The following is a 24,746-nucleotide window of genomic DNA, read 5'->3' on the forward strand; positions in this document are numbered from 1 at the left end:
CTGTTTAATGAAATTGAATAATAACATACATTTCAACAGCAATGACAATTTCATCAAATTATTTATAAAGATTGGTTTTCTTCAAAAGGAAAAAGTCAATATGAAGTGAATTGCTGGATTGCATTGCAGACAGACACTGAATGAAACTCAGCATTAGTTCAATCAGGAAGACAATCTTTACCCTATTATTAAATTGGTTTGATTTATTTTTCTCTGTTTTTCATAATCAGCTGGTACTTTTCATTTCTACCAGTCAGATTTTTGCCACAACTTCTGTGACTAAATCATCTGGTTGCTGTCAAACTTTAGAAAATGTTTCTTTTCTGCTGTCAGCTGTCATTTCAGTGTCAGATCCATGCAGTGGTCCTTCCAGTGAGCTTGTCAAGGCTCCAGATTTCCCGCTAGACTGATCTTTACTCATTCGCCACTACCAATTTCTAAACAATATATTCACAATAATATTCCTGTATGGCTCATACAGGTGTGACCACCTCTGTACAATGATGATTTCACTGTGGGGTCTAATCACCAAAGACTCCTCACACATGCCAAATAAATTCACTTTGCTCTTTCTTTCAGTAAGTCACTGCTTCTAAATTGCAAAGACAGTTGTTTACCTTCAGATTTGATTAATCTCCTGAAAGTTTTTTTTGTCAGTGTGCTACATTTTTATGAAAGTGTGCCATTATGAGAATCACAGACACAGCTGTGTATTTATTTATTTATTTTTGATTTACTTTAGAATTTGAAGAGGTAAAAGACATAAAAGTCTTCCCCATTTCACATTAATGCAGCAAAACATGATGTTCAGCCTATGTTTGTCCAATCAAAAATGATCATAGTACTATTCTTATTATAACCATGCTTTGTAAATGTAAGCTTTTTTCTTCATAAGAATCCTATTTTACCTAAATATGCAAATGAGGATCTCAGTATGCCACTTACACTGGCACACACAGATGTAATTCATAAATACATTTACTTTAAGTATAAAAACCAAGTACAGTACAGGCAAAGAAAAAAAATCAAACCTTGCATTAAACTAATTTGCTTGACTAATGTAAGCTTTTGCAGCTAAAACAAAGATGATCTTAACAACTTATTGCTGCAGCTCCAGATGCTGAAGCGATAAGGAGTTCAAGCAGAAAAAAACACAATAGCATATTCACACATTACCACAAGTGAAAGAAGTAGATACTGCCAAAGGTAAAACAAAAACGGAAAAAACTGGCGAAAAACCACATCGATCACAACGTCTGATTCTGCATGGACACAGAAATCTGCTGTTAAATATCAAATGTCACATAATTGACCTCAGAAGGAAGAGGACGGCTTCTTGGAGAGGATGTTAGTGTGGTGGACTACAAGTAACTCTGCATCTACATTGTCAAAGACCAAAGTGGAAAGTCCTTATCTGTTTTCTCTTGCACAGCCCAATGTGTGTTTTTGTTGTTTGTTTTGTGTAAGGTCTGGTAGATTGTGAAACTGTCCTCTAGAATAATAATCTAAATCTGAATCAAAGTGGGAGACCAACTTTGAGGCTGTATATAACGAGGGGAAGAGCAGACTCTATTTCCTGAGGTAGCTAAGATGCTTCAGCGTGAGCATCGAGATGTTGGAAATCCTCTAAAGTATGTTGTGGCCAGTGCGCTGTACCTCTCTAGTCTGCTGGGGGAGCAGCATTGGAGCCTGGACACCAACAGACTTAATAGATTGATTAAGAAGGTCGACTCTGTAATTGCCTGCAAACCAGACACCTTTGAAGTTGTGGTGGAGAGGATCTATTATGGATGATCCTGACCACCCTCTCCACCACCTACTGGTCAGACAGCAGAGGACTTTCTCTAACAGGCTGCTTCAGCTTCGCTGTCACAAGGACAGATACAAGAGATCTTTCCTGCCCGAAGCAATAACTCTCTACAACAGCTCACCTCTGCCTAACAGAGAACTCTCTACCTTATAGTTTCTGCTTCAACCAAACTCTTCAACTGCATTTTAAAAACTTTACACACTCATCTAGTATGTTATTCTATGTTTCTATTTTTATTCAAACATTATATTCTTGTATTGAGCTATTTTATGTTACTATTGTTTAATTACTTTATTTGTCATGTTTATTTTTCTATAGATATAGGTCTCTCTTCTAGTGCTGACATATTTACGGTGTATTTACTGTTCGCATGCAGTGCCTGGGTCAAAGTACTATATTTGTCATTGTTACAAGAACAACAAGACAGCAGAGCATCTCTAGAAAATAGCCAATCAGGGATCAACAAAGTAAATCTATCTACCTACTTAACTGCCTGCCTGCCTGCTAGAGCTCAATAAAACATACAAAGAACAAAGTCTATCCAGTATGCACAAATGGGAGCAGATTGCAGCCTGTACAATGACCACTACATCACTACATAGAAAAAGCAGAAATCAATCATTCTTAACAGTATTTTTTTACAATATTTTCTTTGATTAACTTTTACTTCTAATTTATCTTTAGCATGGCACGCATTTCTTGATGCTGCAGCTACAGTTGGTATTACTGTCCATTATATTCTGCTGAACTGAGTGTGTGAAATTGTGTGATGAATGTCTCCATAAGCCTCTGGTGCATAAATACAAAATCCCTCAGAGAGTTGCCCATGACAACCAGAAAACCCTGATACCTGATTGCTGTCCGCATGGCATAAGCAGTGATATATAAAGCCAGGCAGTAAATATACTTTATGTCGTCTTGAAAAACATCCATCACAGTAGAAAGTATTGATTGATAGTAGACTGAGGGATGTTGTGACGCTCGACCGACATATTGAAGGTAAGGAAATAGTGGCAGGCAGTCAGATGGTGGTAAAACATTCATTTCTCAGAATGCAGCCAAAGATTTGAATTTTAAAACTCTCAGAGAAACACAATCCCTCATTGATATACAGTATGCAAATCTGCAAAATCTATGCCATGCGGTGGGAAAGCAGCCCAGCAGTTAGACACTCGTGCAATGCCATCAGAATGCGACAGCATATGGTAATGTCCTTCCAGCCATACAAACTGCAGAGCCTCCGCCACCCACAGTCTCTTAATGACGATTACCACAATGCACACCAGATGTTCTGATCCATTAACTTCTCTCTGAACCCAAAACGAGAACCCCCGCCTGGCGTTAAAAGGAGAATACTGCTGCAAAACAATTTTCTCAATTAAGACCAAAGCAGGGTTAAAGCCTGACCATGTTTATTTAATGCCATGGTAGTAAATACAGCTTCAGTAGCTTTAGGGCATCTTCACAAGAAGTATTGCAGTGGTTTATTTAAACTCTGCAGTTATTTCTACTTCTTTAGTTCAGCTGCTTTGCTCATGCAAAAACAGTGCCACTGAACTTGGCAAGCACCACCTTTGTAACTTTGAGATATGTGGAAGTGAAAGTGTTGGTCCCATATGCTCCTCCTGTGTAGTTCATTGTAGAATGAATGCTTTTCAGGTGCAGATTAGATGCATGCAGTGTAGGTAACAGTTTTTTTTACAGTCGCACCAGGCTTGAGTCACAGTTTTCCTGCATTTTTAGCAATTGTTTGAAAGGTGTTTCTCCTCTTATTGTATCGACATTTGAGGAAAGGTCATGCAAATAACAGGAGGACACATTTTAACTGCATATTTTAACATTTTACTGCAGGTTTATTATGGATTTTGTTGAATTTACTAAAGTCATGCAATTTGTGATGGCCAATTTTGAAAGGGAAATTGTCCACCCCAGGAAGCAGGCTTTAACACAGCGTAGATTGTTTTTTACAGGATTTAAAAGAAAGGTTTTTAAAAATGTGACTAAATTATTCTGTAGAACTCGTAATGCCAGCAGATCAATCAGTCAAATATATCAGATATCCCAAAATAAATAAACTAATAAAAACACTGACCTTACTACTTTAATTCAGTTCTGAAAACAAAAAAGCAACAAAAAAGCAAAGATGAATCAATGAACACTGCAACAAACAGTGAGAGAGAGTCGTGGCTTGTGCTCATTTAATCTAAATTTTAACTTGATGATAATTGAATTGTAAATACACTTCAGGCTGTAACTACACTGTTCTTTCTCCTGTCACTACATTAATTAATACATCAGTATCACTACACCATCATTAATGTTCTAAACTTGGCACACTTATAGAGATCCCACTGTTCCAGATGCTGACAGGATGATGAGCTGCTACCTTAGTAAATCAGGTGCTACATATGTGTACAATGTGGCCGCAAACACATTCAGATGCAAGGTACACATTTGTAGGATGGTCTGTTTTCATGTTAAATGTTAACTGAGACTTATTAAACATTAGATTACATATTGCCCGAGTTATCGAGACCCTTAAATGATTACATTGCAGCATTTGCAACATCATCTGGCTTCAAACCTGTTTTGTCACCTGCAGTGTTCAAACAAGCAGAGCACTTGTTAAAATAGCAAGAAGCCAATTCAAATCACAAGAGAAAGCTGTATCTACTTGTGCTCCTGTGGGCAGGCAAGATGTTTGAATCAGTAGAATGAGCCTTGAGCCATATGGCCAAGTGTGCAGCATTCATGGAAATGAGACACCATCAAACATTTACCAAGTCCCAATTATCAGAATTTACACGTTTCTGTAATGCTCAAGGGTGTATTAAAGCTTTTGTTTAATCGTATGTTAATAAAGGCGTCCTCTGTTTTTCTCTTATCCGGAAACCCTTTTTGTGCCTTCTCTGTATCAGCAGTGGAGTAGCTGACCAGAGCTGACCCAAGCTTTAACACCTTCATTGACTGACTGACCCCTCATCTTCACTGCTGATGAACCACAGTGACCCTGGCCTAAAAAAAAAATCCATTAGTACTTTTAGAGTAGGCTTTACCTGCTTTGCTGCAGCCCATGACAAGTGCTGCTTTTCCACAATAGCCTTCATGGTTGCTGCATTTATGTAGGTGTAAGTGCAATACCAATTTAACGGTAAGTCTTTAGTCCTTGCAGATTCCACCCATCACCTTTTGTACCATAGTAAGCTCTGTGTAATGCCGTCTTTCTTTGGTTTTCCAGGTTTCCTGTTTAAAATCAATACTGTGAGTGTGAGGGGTGTATGTGTGTGAATGTATCTATGTGTGTCAAGCGCTTGTGGATATGTACGTGGAGCACTCATGGATAATTGAAAATGTGTATATGTGTAATTGGAGTTAGCGGTTTGCCCAGCACTTAACAGCAAATTGAAGATCAATATTTTCTCAACCACTATTTTCTAGAAGGTCAGAAGCATAAAAGCTAACTAGGTTTGTGAAACAGGCTCAGGTTTCATTGCATCAAATGAGTCTTCATGTAGTGTCATTTAAGTGGAGCAACACATATACTAAAATGTTTTTGTCAGCTATAAGAGCAAGATGGATTATATTCACATTTATATCCACATATTTTTTATATCAGGAATTTATTTTATTTTTTTCATATGGCAGTACAGACTCCACTATACATTTTGCCAGCCAGAATGCGGGTAATGCTACTAGTATAATTTTGTTGTAATTCTTGTAATTCCTCAAATAAAAGATGGTAGTAAATTACAAGATGAGGCTAAGATAATGGTGCATTTCAATAATAATGACAATAGTGACACTACATGAGCATGGGTAACCAGGGTAACTTGGCTAGTCCGAGGAGCATGCTAGCCACAGCTAAGTGGTATACTGCCAAAACGTTCAAGGTGGAACTAAAGCGTGAGAATTATTGTTCCGCATATTGAAGTAAATTACTACAGTAACAAAAGATTAAGAGAGAAAAGAAAGCAGATCAGAGGGAGGCTTTGTACTAAATTATGAGCAAAGATACTTGTCAAACAGAGGGGATTAGAAATAAAGGCCTCTCTATAATATAAACCTGCTTCCAATAAAAGCCTGGCTGGTACCCTCTGCCGTTGAAATAATACAGGCCTTGACCACTGTTTGAGGAAATACAGTATGTGTCACAATATGGTCTGCTATAAATCACATGCTAAATAAATTGCTAGAAATTGTCGAAGGTGATGTCAAACCAAGCACAATGGATGAAATATTGTTAGCTGTTGGTGTTTCTGAGATCCAGATACGTTTAGGGCAATGGTAGAAGAAGAAGCAACTTCAAGAGTGTACCAGTGCTAGAAAAAAGAGCATGGTTGCATAAAATGAGCTGCTGTTGGTTCTTACATACATGCTAAGCTCTGTTTACCTCTGAGAGCTGGCAGAGTCTGTGAGACTACGTGTGATTTGATCTTATGTGGTTTAACTTGATCGTCCATATCCCTCAGTGTCAGTGTGGCTGCTTATCTGTGTTTGTATAAAGTATGAACATGCATGATGGTGACAAAAATATTTGAGATGCAAAAATCACATTATATCAGAAAGAGTGGATGAACATGAAGCCATATTTGTTCCATATCTTAAAGGGCCTCACATGTATAGATTGCTCAAACATTGAACATTGCATTGATATCAGTTACAGGGTCGAATATAATCGTGCTTTTATGTTCTCTATCTGTGATGCTCTTCTGAAAGACACCGAGATAAATATTATTATTACATCCACTGCAATGTTTGCATTTGTTGATATCTGACTGTGGACCTTAGCATGGTAATAATTGCAAACTCCTCTCCGTCTGCCTTCAACAGGTTTCTTCACTAGTCAGTAATTCTATTTGAGGATTTAGTGGTCTGAACTACTTGACCCAACTTTTCCCACACGCAAGTCTTTTCAGACCCAAAATAACCTTGAGTTTCAAAGACACAAAACAAGAGAGGCTGCACTGGTGTGGGGCGTGTTGAACAGATTAAATATAATCCAAGGAGTCCAGTTTGAGTAATATATCCATGCCTTTAAAGAGACTCATTAGAAGCTAAAACACTGCACAGCTGTTTGCTATGATACTATTATGGTAAAGTTACATCAAATCCATTTCAAGGTACAATATCTACCAGGAATGAATAGTTTGTCTGAACATGAAGACTCAACTTTATCCAATCTGCTTGTGGTCTTAATCTGGCAGGACAGGTCAGCTTTGTGGCAAACAAATACAGTATGTCAGTACAGTTATTGTTGTTGCTAGTTAACCTATTAACAGTTAGCAGTTGTTTACCCAGTTCAATGGGCAGCACCATCCCTCCATTTTCTAGGTATCCCTGTACAGTAGATGTGCAATACATAACGGAGTGAAAAGAACATCATAACACAATAGAGAACATCTGCTCACAATCTAACATTTATTCTTTGAGTTAAGAGATTATCTGCAGATGTGAAGAGCTAATTACAAACCATCGACTACACAACAGGGAAAGAAGTGGGAGGCCTGGGTAATATTTCTTCCTTAATTTAACACTGAACAACATGGTACAAGACATCTACAGGGAGTCAATTCAGTCTTTGAGGATCATTAATGCTGATGTGACCTTTTTCAACGGATGAAAGAATCAGTGATCTGGTAATTTGGAGGAAAAAACAGGTGGCGCTCAGCAGATTGTTGGCTCAACCGGTGTGTCATACTCCAGGACTGCTCATCACTTGCAGCCTGTAGTGTTACCAAAAGAAATCAGACCCCATCCCCATCCCCATAATGATGAAGTTTGTGCTCTTGTGCTCAGACTAGAAAACATTAACTCCATGCTGAGGGCACCTTTGCTATTGACAGCATCTAACTTCATATTAGTGTAGCCTACTGGAAATCAATGAACTATAGGTGAAGGAATTTATGCTAATTAAACTGAGCTTTTGTAGTCTGCTTTACTTATTGGAGAATAAAATGATCAAACAACATGTTCTACCATCATCAAGAAATGATTTCAGAGAAATGCTCAGTCAGTATCAATAGGAAGTAAAGAAGTAAGTAAGAAAACAGGGATATGGTGTTTCAATTGGGAACAATATACAGCACTTAGAAACTGTACCGTTAAATATTGTATTATTATGGAAATATAATCAATCAATCTAAATACCAAACAAGATTGTTTTAATCTTCTACCTCGTTTGAAATCCCTCACACACACACAAACACAGGCACACAGGTCTTTGGGACTATATTTAGTGTAGTCCTTTTTGGCATTGACCCTTCACTTAACACAGAGCACTTTGATGTAGTGGTAATGTAATTGCTAATTTAATTTAATTGTCGCTGTACGCGCAGTTAGTTGATTGCAGCTGGACCATTTGCGTGATAAGCTCCACAGGGGCTACACAAAACATCAGCCATAAAAAGCATAAAAGCTATTAACAGCAGCAAACAAGTTTCCATCAGCTCCATTACACAACACTAGCAGCAAAACAGGACACAGGAATGCAGTATATGGGGGCTCACTGTGTGACAGGCATGTGGATAATCAGCTTCATGACAGCACTGATGACTGACCATCACAGGCTATGAAACCTGCATAACATTTTGAATAATAATGAGGCGTAATAATAACTAGTGAGCCCAGATCAGAAGTAATTTGCAGGTGATTGAATCCACCTTTAACCAGTTAGAACTCCTAAACTAAACATTTGCCCATTTAACTTTATGTTGTCGTGTATGAACAGTGCAGCTTATTGCTGAGCTGGTGAAACTAATGAATTGGATCTGGCTGCACTGGGCTCCAGTTGCACTACAGCTCAGTCGCAGTTTTAATGTGCAGAGGAAATGTTTCAGCAGCCATGGTTTTAATAGAGTTGAAGAGTTTTAAAAGCATATTGAATTCATATTTGAATTTCAACATTTAGATGTTGTAACAGATGCTTTGTAGCTGTAGCTTTAATATACAACCTTTCTTTTTACCTCTAACCTTCTCTGTGATCTCTCATTTTAAATGTCATTACAGCCGATCAATCACACAGCACTGCTGCTGTTGGTATTTTTGTTTACTGTGTCTGGCGATGTCGTGAAAAACTAGTTTAGCTGTGCATGAGTGAAGACAAGTCAACGAAAAGTGAAAAGCATCATTAAATATTCATTTTCAGTCAGTTGCCAACAAATATATAAACATTTATATACATTCGCAGCCATTTTTACACTTCGAAGACACAAGTTGCTCCAGCAAAAATAGACCGGGTGTGTAAAGAAAGCAGGGAAGAGAAAAGAGCTGTGCATATGCTGTGAGTAAGATGCTCTTCTCACAGATCTGGTGACCGTTGCAGCACTGGCTACAATAACTGTGAACTGTCTCCGGCAGCTGAAAAGACACTAAAATACTACGCAAAAGGAGCCAGTGGACATTGAGGTCACATTATAAAGTGCAAACTAGACATATTTACACATGAATGGGCTATTTCTCTAAAGTAATGTCCTTTGAAAATATTTATGCAAGGAATTCTATGCCTCTAACGAGACATATCACTGCAAGCATCGGGCCTATTCAGTATAGTATAGTGTGTGCCTTTAAATCCCACCATTGTAACCTTTACTGAAACTGCAAACCTGATTTTGCTAATTAGACTTTTTCTCAGAGAGTGGTCAAAATGGAAAATAGGATAGAGGAGAGGGAGTCTGTGAGCAGCTTAGAAGGCAGATTGAAACGATGAAAGGTTGGGCTGAGGTCATGCAGACTTAATATTATGCCTCATCTTGCTAGACTGCTAACGTATTTGACAGACAAGGGAAAGGGAATTATCCTGCGGCGACAAATAGAGGCCTCAGGTTTGCCCAAATGAGTGTAGCAGTAGCCTGGGGGTCAACCGGAGTTCATCTCCACTTTTGTCAGCTATTCTGTTTGCATGACTGACACAGCTCAGCCACAGACAGATACAGATAGGTGTGAAGATATTAGCAAAAGGCAGATTACCTGGAGCTATTTTACAGAACACTGAAGAAGAAACAGTTTCACAGGGTTTATTGATCATTTCAAGAGGGAGAAAATGGTATTCTCCTGCTGCCTGCAACACAAACAAACAGAACTGTGTCCTGATGTTTCTTCCTCTTTTTCTATACCAGGAGATTTTTCACAGAGAGCATTTGGAGCTCTGCGTCTAAATATTCTTTTTGTTTTGGTGTTACGAATGAAAGGACACGTTCACAATTTTCAAATCGGTCTTAAAACAGTAGCCAGGTGCTCATAGAACACTGAAATGTTGTTTTTTTTCTCACTGTAATCATCCGCAGTCCAAATCCCCAGTGTGTCCACATATTTCAAAGTTGATCTGCAGCTTATATGAGGCTTCAGCAGTCTGAGTTAGTCATATCAAGTGGATATCTGCCACATTTAAAGTCTTTTTTTAGCATTAAATTCCCTCTTTGTGTTTCCTTGGACAGAGTCTCTCTGTTGAGCTGTGATGGAAGTATAGTAACAAAAAGAGGGACTTTGGCACTAAAAAGACTGTAAAGTTGAAACATATCTACAGTACTTCACATTAGCTTCAGATAAGCTAACCATAATACATTTTTGCACAGGAGGAGGACTGTGAATTTTGGCCTCCATTACTTACATTTTAAGTGCATTATAAAGGGATCTTCTGATGGTCAGTATGAAAAGGAGGAATGATTACAGCAAGTAAAAAACTATGTCAATGTTCTTTTGGGCTCCTGACTGACCTAAAAAATTGGGAGCCTACTTTTTAATAATTGTATTTTTGCTGTGGTCTCAATAGGAACTTTATCCCCCAAATGCTTTAGTTTTTTTTTTTTTTTTTTACAAGGTTACCATTATGTACTTTGCACAGCAGCACATCTAAGTGACATTTGCCATACTGCTCTAGAAATCAATGCGTCAGCTAATGGTTTCCTCCTATGGACAATCACACACATCAGATTATTGACATTTTGGAGACATGGTATTTAGACACATGAACTATCAATGCCAACACATCTGTAGCTACACAAGCTAGAATAGCTATGAAAAACTAATTTCTTTTACTTTAGGTTGCTCATCCTCATTTCCAGTTTCAGCTAATCGTTCTGGAGTCGTGAAAGATGGTACAGACATAATTAGAATGAATCCTCATGATTTTGTTGATTGGACGACTTTTCATCACACCACAGCTCAAATGATCCATTAGTAAAACTCTTCAGGTTTTCTGTAGAAAAAAATGAGACATACTCAACTGAACTTTACTCATTCTGGTGAAAATGTTGAGAGCTATTCAAATTTAAACAAAAAGGGTTTAATAGGTGTCACTTTTAAAATTAAATGTTGTAGTCTCTCTGGTTCACTGGGTGGCATTAATTGACTGTCAATCTACCTGCCTGATAAAACTTCTTCCCAAAACATCATCAAAATGCAGCACTTCTTCCCATCATTTGTTCCTCTCCATATGGAGCAGAAGATAATTACTATTGTGTCATTACTGCACTGCTGGTGGAACACTGGGAATTAACTTTATATCAATCATCTCTTTACTTTCAAACATGGAAGTTTATAAAGTATTTCTCTCAGCCAGGGTGGTGACTTAGTGATAATAAAAACTTTAGGGCAACTCTATGTAGCCTCTGTTTTTTGTCTATTTAAAAATGCATTATAAATGATTTCCCTAAATAAACCTAAATATCTTTTCCCTTTGTGGATATTCAGTAACAAACCATTTCGCAGCCTGAGCAGATTATCGTCCTGCAATGTGACTGCTCCATTCAGAAATGATTGTGCACATGCATTAATCCAGCAACTCTCAGTCCTGGTACTTAGGTACCACAGCCAAGCTGGTTTTCGGTCCTATCGGAGGACTGAGTAGCATTCAACTAGATTCCCAGGTATTCAGAAAAACAGAGAGCTAGTGCATTATCAATAGCAACAAAAACTCCTTGGTATGTTGGCCATTGAATTGTATAAATGCTCTTGGTTGTACGACACAAATAGGGCCACATTGAGCGCATTTCTTATTGATTTCTATCAACTCACACAGCGAAAATAGATTGGACAGCAGCAACTATGACTTCATGTCCACAAGCTGAATGTGTGGCTGCACTCTGTTTGCTCCTGTACAACATGGGAACTGAAAGGGAGTGTGTATTTCTATGTAGTCAGCTAAAAGGATTCAGTCACTTTTCTGTTCTCTACTGATGAAAGATGATATAAACTTGAAGTTCAGGTTCAGGTTAAGTCATCAAAAAACAGAATCACAAGTTCTTCTCCCTGATAGCAGACTCCAGTTCCAGCAGACCCCAAAACAAAAAAACACTTAATGTATTCTGAGTAAAGCTGAGTGGACCTGTGTCACAAAACCTCTTTCAAGTTCACACTGACATTTTCACAATTTACTCGGAAAAAAGCCATCCAAAGACTGGATGTATCCACTTGAGATAATGAGTTGTGTGCGCTCGGTTGTGTCTGGGGAATTTTACACATCCCTGTTTTTAATTGAAATGCTCTCCGCTGCAATCTCTATACCCAAGGGATGCCTTTTTGCAGGATAATATCCCAAAAGTCTCACCCGTTTCAAAGAAATGCCAGAAATGCTGATTAAGGGTGCAGTAAACCCAATCAGACGGTGTGTTTATATTTTCTCTCATCTTTTTTTAAGGTTATAGAGAGAAAGACATTAAGACATTACGACAAGTATCAAGTGGAATCTATGTCGTGTACTGACAAAACTGTTCTTAAAAACAGAGACTGAAGCATAATATTAGAGCAAGCATGGAGTTAACCTTTATCCTTATTTAGAATCAGCTTTGGTGTCACTATAAAGCAATGTTTATTCGCCCCAACACTAATTTCCAGATCTTAAAGCTGTGAATATCACATAGTATCGAGTTTCTTTTCAAAGCTGTGTGTGAGAAGAATATCAACAAGGAAACAGACAGGTAACCAATATGAAGAAATGCAAACTCACCCTGTATTCATTTTATTCATCAGTCTGTGTTATTGAGTTTCAAATAGTATGCATCTTATGTATCAAAGCTGTGAAATGGCGCTCTCATGTGATGAAGCAACATGTTTTCGTTTCGAGTTGACATTAAACGAGTTAAAGGTGCACCTCCATCTGCAAGGGAGGAAATGCAACATTGACGTGTCTCCAGCACAGCTCACTGTGGCCTTTAATTACCATAAATAATACATTTACATTTTCACAAAAGCAAAAACAAGTGTGCTAATTAGCACAGAGGGCCAACAGGAGGGCATGTGTGCAAGAGGAAGGTAGATGACTTCTGAAAGGTACAAATATCAGCACTTAGCAAAGTGTACCCTGAGTCCCTGAATCGGAGTATGCCTAAAATCATATTTAATACAAATCTGATTTATGTTGCTGCTTGAGTTAGCTTTCAGTAATCTTCACCTGCATTTGTTTTTAACTGTTCAAATGATGCTTAAGTTTTGTTCCCTATGCGGTACACTGAGCCTGATCAGCTTCTGCATGTTTCCACACTTGGCTGATACCTCTAACTGGACAGAAACACTGCAAAGCTGGTCTCCTCAACTCCCCTCCTCTTAAATCTTGACGATGAGTGATGTTTCAAAGCGTTACGCACTGAAGGCTCCCTCCTCCATTGATGGGCTGGATAGTTGCCACTCCCTATGGTCCATCTATTCATTTCATGCTTCCTTTTCCTGCATCTCCTTCCATAAAATGGAGGATGTTGATGGAGAGACAGATATATACACAGAGGCCCTTAACCGTGCCTATCAAAAGCTAATTCTATCCAGTTGCTGCCCTTCATCTTTGACATGCCTGTCGATTTGCTGCTGTAGCCAAATCAGTGTGTGCTACTACTCTTCAAATACTTTCAGACTGTGTCAGATCATTTCAAGTTTTTAGCCGAAGTCTGAGACATCCAAGAGATGCAATTATGTGAACAGATTAACCAATGAGTGGGTTGAACCAATCTGCACTTGTTAAAAGTTACTGTATTTATATTGCCTACAGAGAGAGCTTCTGATGCTCCTCCACAAAATTCAATTGTCCTGAGCAGAAGAAGGTGTGAATGTGAATACAAAATTCATCTCAAATTATCTTAATTACCATGTCAAAATGTGCTCAAATTAAGGTGGGAGTATCTGCAGTCACTCTTGAAAGAGGTTTTTTAATGAAGTTTATGATTCACATGGATAATAGGCAAGCTGACAAGGTCTGCCTAATTACTTGTCCCTCTGGCTCTGAAAAGCAGAAACTCTCCAAGGTACGCTTATTCTCAGGAAGTCATGACATTTTTCAAAAGCCATTTCAGGCTGAGGTGTGTGCTCCATGTCATTGTTAAATGGTAAACATGAAGTATGTTTTCAGTACACACAATCTGCTGAGGCGTAAATTACGGATGCAGCCTGGATCAGCAGGACCTAAAGTAAACAGACAATATAAGTCTCAAATTATATATGCATGGAACGCACCGATGCATAAATGCGAATCATGAACATGTTTTATAATGTCGGCTGATTGAATGCAAACCCTACGGTCAATTCTACAACACGAGGCATATGCGGAGCTGCTCCGCTACGCCATATGGTAGCAGTAAGTCATTCGATAGCTGCAGTAATTCTCCTGAAACAATACCTGATGTGATTCTTGTGTACAGAAATTTCACAGCTGCATCTATTCTCACTTGTCTCACCTCCCTGACGCGGGCTGGAACATACAGTAATGAACCATGGAGTAAGTACACCTGAGTCCATTAAGCACTAACGGATTGATTCAGCCACTGAATAATGCAGGCATTGAAAAAGACAAATGCCAGATCAATGTCCAATGCTATTGTTACCTTTACACAGGCTGTATTGATGGAGAGCAGATGATTCCTCCAACGTTGTCTCTACTGTGTTGAGACTGAACCAGTTGTGTACCAGAGATGAAAACTCTGTAGCAAACAGAGCAGACTGGTAGTCAAGAAAATCCGAGACAACCTGACACTGAGTACAATGAGCGCAAAGTCAAGACCAAGACCTCCCGAGACACATCTTGAAAAAACATTTAACCAGATGCCATTGAATTGTATTTTTTACTGCAAGATGACAGAAAAACAAGTCTTGAGGCCACATTTAAAAATGAGACCTGACTCAAGCACTGTAACACTGCACCAGGGGAAATTCCCACAGGAGTTATATATGCGGAAGTCAATAAATGATGTACTGTACTGTCCACAGGCCCTTACAGCATTGCTTACCATGGTATTTACCCAATAGTTCTCAGTGTTTGTCTCTTACATTTGATTAAGTGTAATATAGCACAATCCCTCAGTGGCCTGAGATTTATTTTCGTCTTTGGAATGACTGTTTGCTGGAAAGGGCTCACATATGGTCAGCACCCACTGTCATTTGCTGCTTGATGGACATAGGCACGCTGGTGATTTTGAAGCTGCCAGAGTGGCTGGTGTCCACAGATGGCTGGGGCTTAATGCCATCTCATAACGACGCTCTTGCCCTTCTCAAGGTGACTGCTTTTGCTGTGGAAAGCTGCAGCCTGTAGGAGTCCAAGTCGAGGGCTGCAAACGTTCAATCAGCTGTCTTGATTGATTACATGTCTAAAAATGTTCAAGGTATAATGAATAGCCACCCCATTTCATTTTTTACATTTTTTAAATGCTCCTGTGATATGAATAGATTTGACAACCCCTCCAAACATGTGCACACAAAAACACCTCCATTAAGTAGCACAGAAGAATTATTGGTGTGATATTTTAAGAATGGACAGATAGAGCGTGCACAGCTCTGCTGCTCAAAAACCAACTGAGCTTATCAGAAAATAACTCACTCTGGGCTTATCAAAGCAGCCCATGAAAGGTCCTTGTTGCCTACTGATGACATTTACATTTACTGTTTTCAACCTGCATGAGTGTCAAGCTCAGCATTCATGCATGTTACACACAAAACAATACACTCATAGACTCTCAGAGTTAACTGCTGAATTTCATGGCCCCATTCTAGCAATTTATGGACTAGAGGGACTGTATGAAAATGATTGTATAGGCTTAGAAACAGTGGTGTAGGTGGGTGTACACTGACCCCCTTCTCTGCAAAGTAATCCTTAACTGCAGTATAACTGTTGAATATATGTAGTTTAGTTAAAAGTACAAAATATGATCTCTGGAGTGCAGTAAAATAATCAAGTATAAGAAAACGGAAATACTCAAATTAATTACAAAACTTGTCCTTTCCAAATGATCCATGCCTGGCATTTTCACAGACAAACACACAGAGGACGTACTGGCTTGCTACTTAAAAGAATAGCAGTTTATAGAGTTCCTGTAATAGCGTTCTAGTAGTGCTGTAGCTGCAAGTGTTTTTAATTACTTTTATGTCAGAATCATCGTTTCCTTCTTGACGTGCCTCTCCCCAGCTTTCAATGTCATTGTGAGTTTTTTCTTTTGACAAAGTTTAATGATGTAAATTGGTGTGTTTGTTTCACATTGCACAAGAGCATGACTAACTGGCTACTGGAATATTAACAGTATTCATGCATTTAAAGGTAGAATATGTAGAATGAGCAGAACAACGCCATCTAATGTCTCGAGATCGTAGTCGCAACAACCAAAAAGTAATTCCAGCAGTCGAGTTGCCAGGTCCGGTGCCGGATTTTATTTTAGCTCTAACTCTGTAAATATACCACTTTATTCACATGTCTAACCTTTTTAGGTGAGAAAGTAGCCCTTTAGATCCACAATGTGACGCTAATTTGTCCAAATAACATCTGCTTAAAGTTTTGTTCCTGCGAATTCGGAGCCACTCAAGTTAGCCGTAGCGAGTAACGCACTTCCGGTCATTTTCACAAAATAAAACACCCGTTGCCTTTTATTATTAAGAAAACCATAACGATAGAGTTGGTGCTTTTATTTTGAAAACAGGAAGCGAACATACCCTCGCTGTAACTGACTTGAAACCACCGAGGTACATTACATTGTAACGCCAGTGGGAGTAGCAGCAATGTCTCTGCATGTACTGCCTAATCCTAAACACCGATTGGCTTGTGTGTGGTGTCGTCAGAAGCAGGAGAGGCTCACGGTCGTAAACATCTAGTCACGTGTACTCTGAGATGGACGCGCAGGTCAGGAAATGACGTAAACAGACCGTATATGGTTTGTTATTTGTGTTACTACATTACGTGTTGGACTAAATACATGGACATATTGAGGAAAATATTCCGGTTTTATGGAAACGGATTTCATATTTCACAAGAATGGATACTTGGCGAGCTGTACAGAAAGTCCTGTGTCATAAGATGATTGTTGTGGATAAAGGGAAGACTTTGAAGGTATGTAGGCATTATAGCTTTTCTCACTTAGCTGAGTGGCTAGCCGAGCTAATCGCTAATACTATTACGGCTGTGAGCAACCATATAAGTCGTGAGGGGTCTTGAATGAATCAGAACAATCTAAGCTTTCCAACAATGTACGGCATGAATATATATGTTTAAGGGTTGGTGTTTAAAACATTCAGAAGAACGTGTGGCTACCTCCTAACATCCGTCCTGTCCCGTGAACGGAACAGCGTGCGTTAAGAGGTTAATGATCAAATATCAAAATCCGAATAGCGTCAGAAAGTCAACCCACTCTCCACATTTCCATTGCTACCGTTTTGATACTTCATGGTACACAAACAAATAGCATCTCATATGAAAGCTAAGGCCCTGGCGAGTTAAAAACTCAGTGAACCAGCAGCCAAACAATACAAAGGTCAATAACCACTTATCTACAGCTACTAACAGATATTCTGTCTTACCTTCGAAGTTTTGTGATGAAAAGTTGTACTTGAGAGCAAAAAACGCTGGGAAGTCCACACGGCTCTGCTTGTTTACAACTCCATTTCACCCAGTGCCAGCCTACAGTAGCTGCGCCGGAACAACAGACAACCCTGGCAACCCGCAATTCCGGCCGCTAATTAGCTGGTACAATGTACACAGAACATGTCAGAACGTCATTGTCGAACCCGTCAAAAAAAATTTAAAATATTAATTCAGACTAAATTTTTTCATTACTTTCATTCTGTACCCCTCAAAACGCCCCGTGGCTGTATTGTTTTTTTTTTAAATATAGCTTTTAATAAATATTCTACATATTCAACCTTTAATGTATATATGGTCATGTCAGTATTGTATTGTGTTTAAAACAAACATAATGTGAAACTATCCTTTGACTCAGGCCAAAGCACAAAAACATCTTTTAATAAACGTTTGTCAAAATTATAGATTGAAATTTTAAGGTGGTATTAATGTATGTTTAACATGCAAGAGGAAATATACAAGTGAAATTAACTGGAAGCTTACACAGATATGCACACCAGTGAGTATTAATATGACTACAATACAATGTGCTGTCATCATAACTTCATCAAATTAACACAGCTGGAGTGCGAGCTGATTTTCTTTCAATCCATTTGTTTCTACAAATCCAGATGGCTTGTGGGGTTAATCAACTGCGCTAAAATGTCCATGTATCAGTGGGGCAGATGTTCTCAGAATAATCTAAAAGCAACATCTGACTGCTTCTACCAACTGCTTTGATGCTGCACCTGTTATTATGCTGCCTGAAATAATACTGTCTCATCTTGATTTTTTTTGTTCTTCTTTTCATTAAACAAAGTCACCATCTGGTAAAAAATGGACTGAGACGATAGTGGTGAGCAGCAGAAGATGAGCTCAGGAGTTTACTGTCTAGTTGGCTGGTAATTGATGCAGTCTATAAGAGACAGTCCATCATTTTGGTCTGTTGCAGTTAAGCAGTAATCTATCATATTTGATCTTGATACACATCTGGTCTTTGCTACCAAATACTGTCTAAAAAAACATATTCATTTACTAGCTCATGACAGAATTTTCATTTCCAGTTGATTTGAGGTGACCTGAAGCTGCACTGTTAACAGGAGCAGTAATCATGGCTGTGTAAAAGAGTGTCAGATGATTCAGCTGTGGTGTGATGAGGTGGGCCATGATTATTCAGGGAATGAAAAACTTTAACTTCAGCCACAGCTGATGCTGTACAGGCACTTTGGGACTGCAGTGCATCTGTCTGCATTAGTTGAGGGCTTTTCTTTGTGCTTTGAAGCTCTCCTGCAAATTCTGAACTATTAAAATGTAATCGTAAATTTAAATGTTTAATACATCAAATTGATGAAAACATAACATATAAACCCCAAAATACTAAATGCACTGAACTGATGTAGAATTGTTAATCCTCATGAAAGGTTCTTGTCTCCAGAGATTGCTCAAAAATTCCAACAACTTAAGCATAAAAATAATACAGTGATAAATGTAAAGTGTATGAGAAGTAAATGCTAACCCCTGTGCTGAATAACAATAAAAGTGAGATAAATTTAGTGAAATTAGTAAACTAAAACACAAAAGTAATATTGCACATGATGTTAAATAGTGATATAGGTAACAATATTGAAAAAGTAATAAGAAATGATGTTGAATAGTGATATTCAATATTGAAAGAGAGTAATAAAAAGTAGTATTGCACATAATGTCAAAACGCAATATTGCACATGATGTTGACATTATTATTCTTCTCAGTGTGTGATGTTTCAGCTGTCCTTCCTGCAGAAGGTAGAAAAGACCTTCTGTGGTGTTCAGTGGTACACCTCAGTAGTCTCAGTCTATGGCTGAAGGTGTGGTGTGCAGGGGATGAGAGGCATTAACAGTAAAACTGAGTGGATTCCTCAGCATCCTCCTCTCCATCACCTCCCCCAAAGACTCCAGTTCCACTCCCAGGAGAGAACCTGTTTTCATGATAAGCTTACTGAATCTAGTAGCATTGGCTGCCTTCACCCTGCTGCACCAGCACAGTACAGCATAGAAGATGATGTTGGCCTCCACTGAGTGATAAAACATCTGCAGCATGGTCAGGCATTAAAGCAGGAAATGATTGGTGAGCCTGAAAAATTGTCCAGGAGAAAATGTGTACAATGAATTGAATTAAGGATTGTAGGAATTTAAAACTGCTCTATGCCTCAAATCCAGCATGGCACCTGAGAACTTTAACACCTGCATGGCTCTCAAGATGTTAAAAGATCTAAGTCTCCTGAAAATACAGGTTGCTCTGACCTTTCATGTACAGAGCCTCTGTGTTTTAGTCCAGTCCATCTTATTACCCGTGTGGACAGGTACTTTTACGCCTTGACAATGTCCACTTGTGTTTCCTTGAGGCTGACTGGGTTCGGACAGGTCTTTCACTTCCTCAAATCCACTACTAATTCCTTAGTCTTTGTGATGTTGAGTTGCAGGTGATTAGGTTCACATCAAACCACAAAACTGTCCACCACACTCCTGTTCTCAGCCTCCTGTCCCCTGCTGATACAACCCACAATGGCAGAGTCGTCCGAAAACTTAATTAATAATAAAAAGTAATAACTCTGCTTGGGATGCAGAGGGGACCATGTGAAGTGTAATTATGTCCCACTCCTGTCTAGCTGGTGTTACCACAAGACTTTAATTAGCTCCATTCTCCTCACTACAGAGAGATTATGACCAGATGCCTCCAGGCCCAGCCCAGGTGGTTATGGAGACAGGACTTCAAAGAAGAAAAAAAATATAATAATTTTTTGGTTCATTACTTTAGAAAGGAGTTCCTGGTGAGTTTAATAAATGTCATCGAGAGGAACAGGCCACCCCAAGTGACAGATTTATTGGATTGTTATGAAAATGAGACAGATTTCATAAAGCAGCCTGGATGGTTTCCTGATGACAAAGTAGACACATGGGCATGTTACGTGGGGTAAAGCCATCTAGACTCAAATTAGCCTTTTTTGGCAGGAAAGGGGGTAACTGTCATGTTTTCACTGTCATGAAATAGGACAAATTAGAAGACGTAATAGAAAGCAAACTGAAATAAGTCATGTTAGGATTGCAGGGAAAAGACCGTTTATTGTAACTGAATGTGGGGATCAGTGAAAATAAACTGGAGTTTGTTGTTTATTCGTTGTGGTCAGCACTAAATCGTGCAATGCACTCTAGATGTAGACAAATAATATGTTGGCTTATTCCTGAGTCTTGATTTCTAAACTGTTAAGAAGTCAAAAGTCTTAAAGGAATAATTTGACATTTTGGGAAATTCACTTATTTGAGGAGAGGATATGCTGAAGCTAAATATAATGCCATGCCAATTTTTCATAAAGACTGGGCAAACAGCTAGTCTAGATCTAGCCAAAGGTAAAAAAAAAAAAAAAAAGAAAAAAGAAATCCACCACCTCTTAAGCTCATAGCTAACCAGCTTTCAGCGTACATATACAAGAGTGGTATCGATCTTCTCAGCTAACGTTTGGCATGAAAGTGAATAAGTAATAGCTATTTTTTTCCTTTCAGAGTAATGAAAAATAACAGGAAAAGTTTCATTTCACATCAGGTTTCAGTGGAACAGGCAGGAGCAGCAGCTGCAGGGATAACTCTTAAATGTGATGTACAGTAGTATGACGTTTGAAGACAAACTAATCCCTCCAGGATTTTTTTTGCGTTTACTGCAGCCAGAAATGCTTGATTATGCAGCGGTGAAGCAATGCTTCATGTGCAAAATGTAAAATTGCATGAATTAGGGAAAAATGGCAAGGAAAATATTGGAATTTAAAAAAACCCAACTCTACCAATGAAAAGTAATATGCAATCACTTCCTATGTTACCACGACATGAAATGCAACAGTTGGTCCAAATCACAGGCAGTCCATTGGTTTTTGCTATTTCATATGAAAAATGTGCGCTAATTTAGCAAAGTTGCAAGCTCTTGTGTTAATTATTGTGATCACAAAATCACAATTTCCTGGAAGGACTATTAAATGTTGAGAAATTGAAGGAATTTTGCAAAAAATTTCAAGCCCCTGCAAATATTGTAGAGATCAGTTGAATTTGCATTAATTACTCCAATCACAAGATCGCAATTTCCTGGAAGGACTTACAGACACACCACAGTATGATAGCCATGCCCACAGGAACTTTGAAATGAAAGGCACAGTCTCCTTAGACGCTTTATCAGCAAAGCCTCAGCAAGCAGAAGGGCTAGGGACTCATATTGACACTTCTGGCAGAATTCATCATTTCTGTCCCTAACCTTTTTCCTTTGTTTGCAAACAAAGCCTCATGGTAAACAGGATGTTCTTGTTCAGACATGGTATTTACAGTCATTTAAAAAAGTGGAAATATTTGTTTCCAATGTTACAAGCACATGTGGCAAAAAGAGGAACCATTTTTTGAGGCTATGCAGATCCAGTAACAGTAAGAATACACCCAACTGATTCTCTTTAATTTTGCAGCAATTAAGGACCTTGGAAATCTATTAAGATGTCAAACAGAGAATCCACAACTATTGTGAGCTGCCCTGCCTGATTGTTAAACTTGTTCTTGTCAATCAAGCCTATCCCAAATGGCAACTCTTCAGCCGGCACCACAATGAGCTGCCTGAGCAGAAGTAGCCTTAGAGGAGTAATTGCCGTCCACTTGCCAGAAGCCCATCTCCATTCCATTAGCGGCTGTACAACATGAATGGTTGAAGCTGGTTGATGACTGCAGACCTATTCAAGCTTGTACATGTGCTGAATGGGTCCCTTTCTCTGGCATGTGTTTCATTTTCCACACAGGGCAAACAGCAGGAAAGGTAATTGCATTTGTGATGGCATTGTGTTCACAGACGCGGAGGCATATTCTCTCACTTCATGAATGAAAAATGAACAGTAAATATTCATAGTGCAAAAAAAAAAAAAAAGAGAGAGAGAGACGTGAGTCAATGAGGAGCTTGTGTGTGTGAGCCAGAAGAAGTTCTTACTCTATATCACACAGTTCAATAGAGTTGTTCTAACTTTATTTAGCGGCTGTAGCTGAATTGATCTCCCCCATGAACCTCGTCTAACTCAGTTGCATGGTTTGTTAGGTACATATAAGCAGCTCCACTGGATGAGAAAACACTGTGTAACCTTGGGGGAGGCCATTGGCTGTTGGCACATAATACATAATGCTGGCTTATCACACTGTGATAATGGCCAAACAAGAATCAGATGATTGTGTCATTATTGTCAATGGCATGAAAAAAACTTGCTGTTGATGTAGGGGGAAAGCCACTCTATGTGGAATAATGAGGAGGTTTGAAATGGTCATCAACGACTATAAATGTCTCTGGCTTCAATAAAGCACTACACCAATCTGTAAACCAAGATCCATTCTCCAGCCATTTAAATGCTTTTTCAAAGGCAGGCCAGGCACTTCAGAGGTGTCGTTGAAGCCATCTTGAGATTTTGAAATGGATGTGGAGACGACGTTAAATGAAGGAGTGGGATCTTTCAAGCATTTCTCATTCCAATAAGCCAAGGAGTACGTTTAGATTCACAATAGTTCCACTTGGCTGGAGAGAAACATTTTCTGAATTTAAAACGCTAGCCAATTCTTCACCATGCCCTTCGCTCACATGAACCGTTAAATTCAACTTAAAGCAGCAGCAAAAGAGATTTACATTTTCCGTATACAGGCTTTAGAGCCTTTGGGTTTGCTGAAGATTTGCATTAAGGGGATTTTTTTTCTCCACCACTCCCATCTAAGAAATTCTAACTTTGCAAAGTTTAATCATGGTTTCTGTTGACGCCCCTAGGTTTTGTATCATAAGCTGTACCCCCCAGGCTGGGAAACAAGGAAACTTCATCATAAGCTGTAGAAAAGTCTGAGTATAGATTTTACAAATCATTCCCACCACGACTGTTCATTTAAATATTACCCCCTCAAATATTGGATTTGTAATCATGCCTTTTTGTGTGGCCTTCTTGGTACAACTGCACACAAAACCCTTCAGCTTTGAAGGAATGCCTCATTAAAAAAGAACCAACTTCCCTCAGAGCAATTCTCTGAGCAATTTCTTCCTCTGCTTTACACTAGGACTTTTAATTTGGTTTAAAAGGAGAAAGTCTACATTTCAAGTTATTTATCAAAGTCTCCTCATTTGAATGCATTTTAACGTGATTATAGGTAATAATCTGCAGTACATACCCGCATGCCAAGTTCAATGTTCTCGCCTCCGTAGACCTCCATGCCAGGATCCAGCAGTCCAATCTCACCAAAGTATTCCCGATCCACCACAAAGGAGCAGCCAATCATAGCCGGAGTTCTGGGTGAGCAGAGTAGAACAGCATCATTTGAATATTATTATTCAGTCACTTAACTTTTGTACACCCAAAGAGAAAGCCAAAGCATTCAATGTAATCAAGACAGAAGCCATGTAAGTTTTTCATTATTCACAGGGCTTTCATAGAAAAGTTGAAAAGTATTGTCAACTCTTACCACTAACTCAGTTGAATCAGCAGAGTGTAAATGTCCAAATATGATACAGTTTGTTATTTTTGCCTCAGGGAAACTTGATTTGAATCTGTGAAATATTTTAACCAAATAAAATGTGATTTTGAGTTTTATGGAAATTGTGATTTATGCTTGTGCAGACAGTGAGCAACATTAACATTCATTTTAAGTTGTATTTCTATCCACCTGACAAAAGTTTGACATTTACTCTAATTTTAGTTCAGGTCCGTTCTCGACCAACACCTGAGAAAGATCTGGTTTAGAGCTTTTTGCTGAAAACAACTGCCGGCTGTGGCTAAAACAAGCCATGAATTAACAGACGCTAAGACGTCATTTTTAGGAATGGTACAGTTATTTGATTCATTGTTGATATAAAAATTGGCAATTGTATTGGCATATTTAATATTTAGATGGATAGATGTAGTAAAGCTGAAGTTCACCTATTAGCAGGAAGACCAAGCAGTATTTCACTTTTTCACATTAAGAGCATAATTTATGGAGTTAGATTTGTTTCATAATGTTGTGTGTGTGCAGATCGACAATCTGTGTGTAAATGTGTAATCTGTAAATATAAACACCTTCCACAAATACAAAAAAAAGATTTGTATACTCACAAAAATATTTTGCAAATATAAAACG

The 24,746-nt window shown here is 38.7% G+C and overlaps 1 protein-coding gene across 1 annotated transcript in view; it reads right to left on the reverse strand.

The window, feature by feature from the left end:
• Nucleotides 1-24,746, reverse strand: part of galnt9 (polypeptide N-acetylgalactosaminyltransferase 9) — a 92,444-nt gene that overhangs the window by 12,738 nt on the left and 54,960 nt on the right. Inside the window, exon 6 of the mRNA XM_053326117.1 lies at nt 23,802-23,919. Within this exon, the coding sequence (XP_053182092.1) occupies nt 23,802-23,919 (118 nt within the window). The remainder of the gene's footprint in view (nt 1-23,801; nt 23,920-24,746) is intronic.

This window comes from Scomber japonicus, chromosome 9, assembly GCF_027409825.1.
Source record: "Scomber japonicus isolate fScoJap1 chromosome 9, fScoJap1.pri, whole genome shotgun sequence".
NCBI classification, from domain to species: domain Eukaryota; kingdom Metazoa; phylum Chordata; class Actinopteri; order Scombriformes; family Scombridae; genus Scomber; species Scomber japonicus.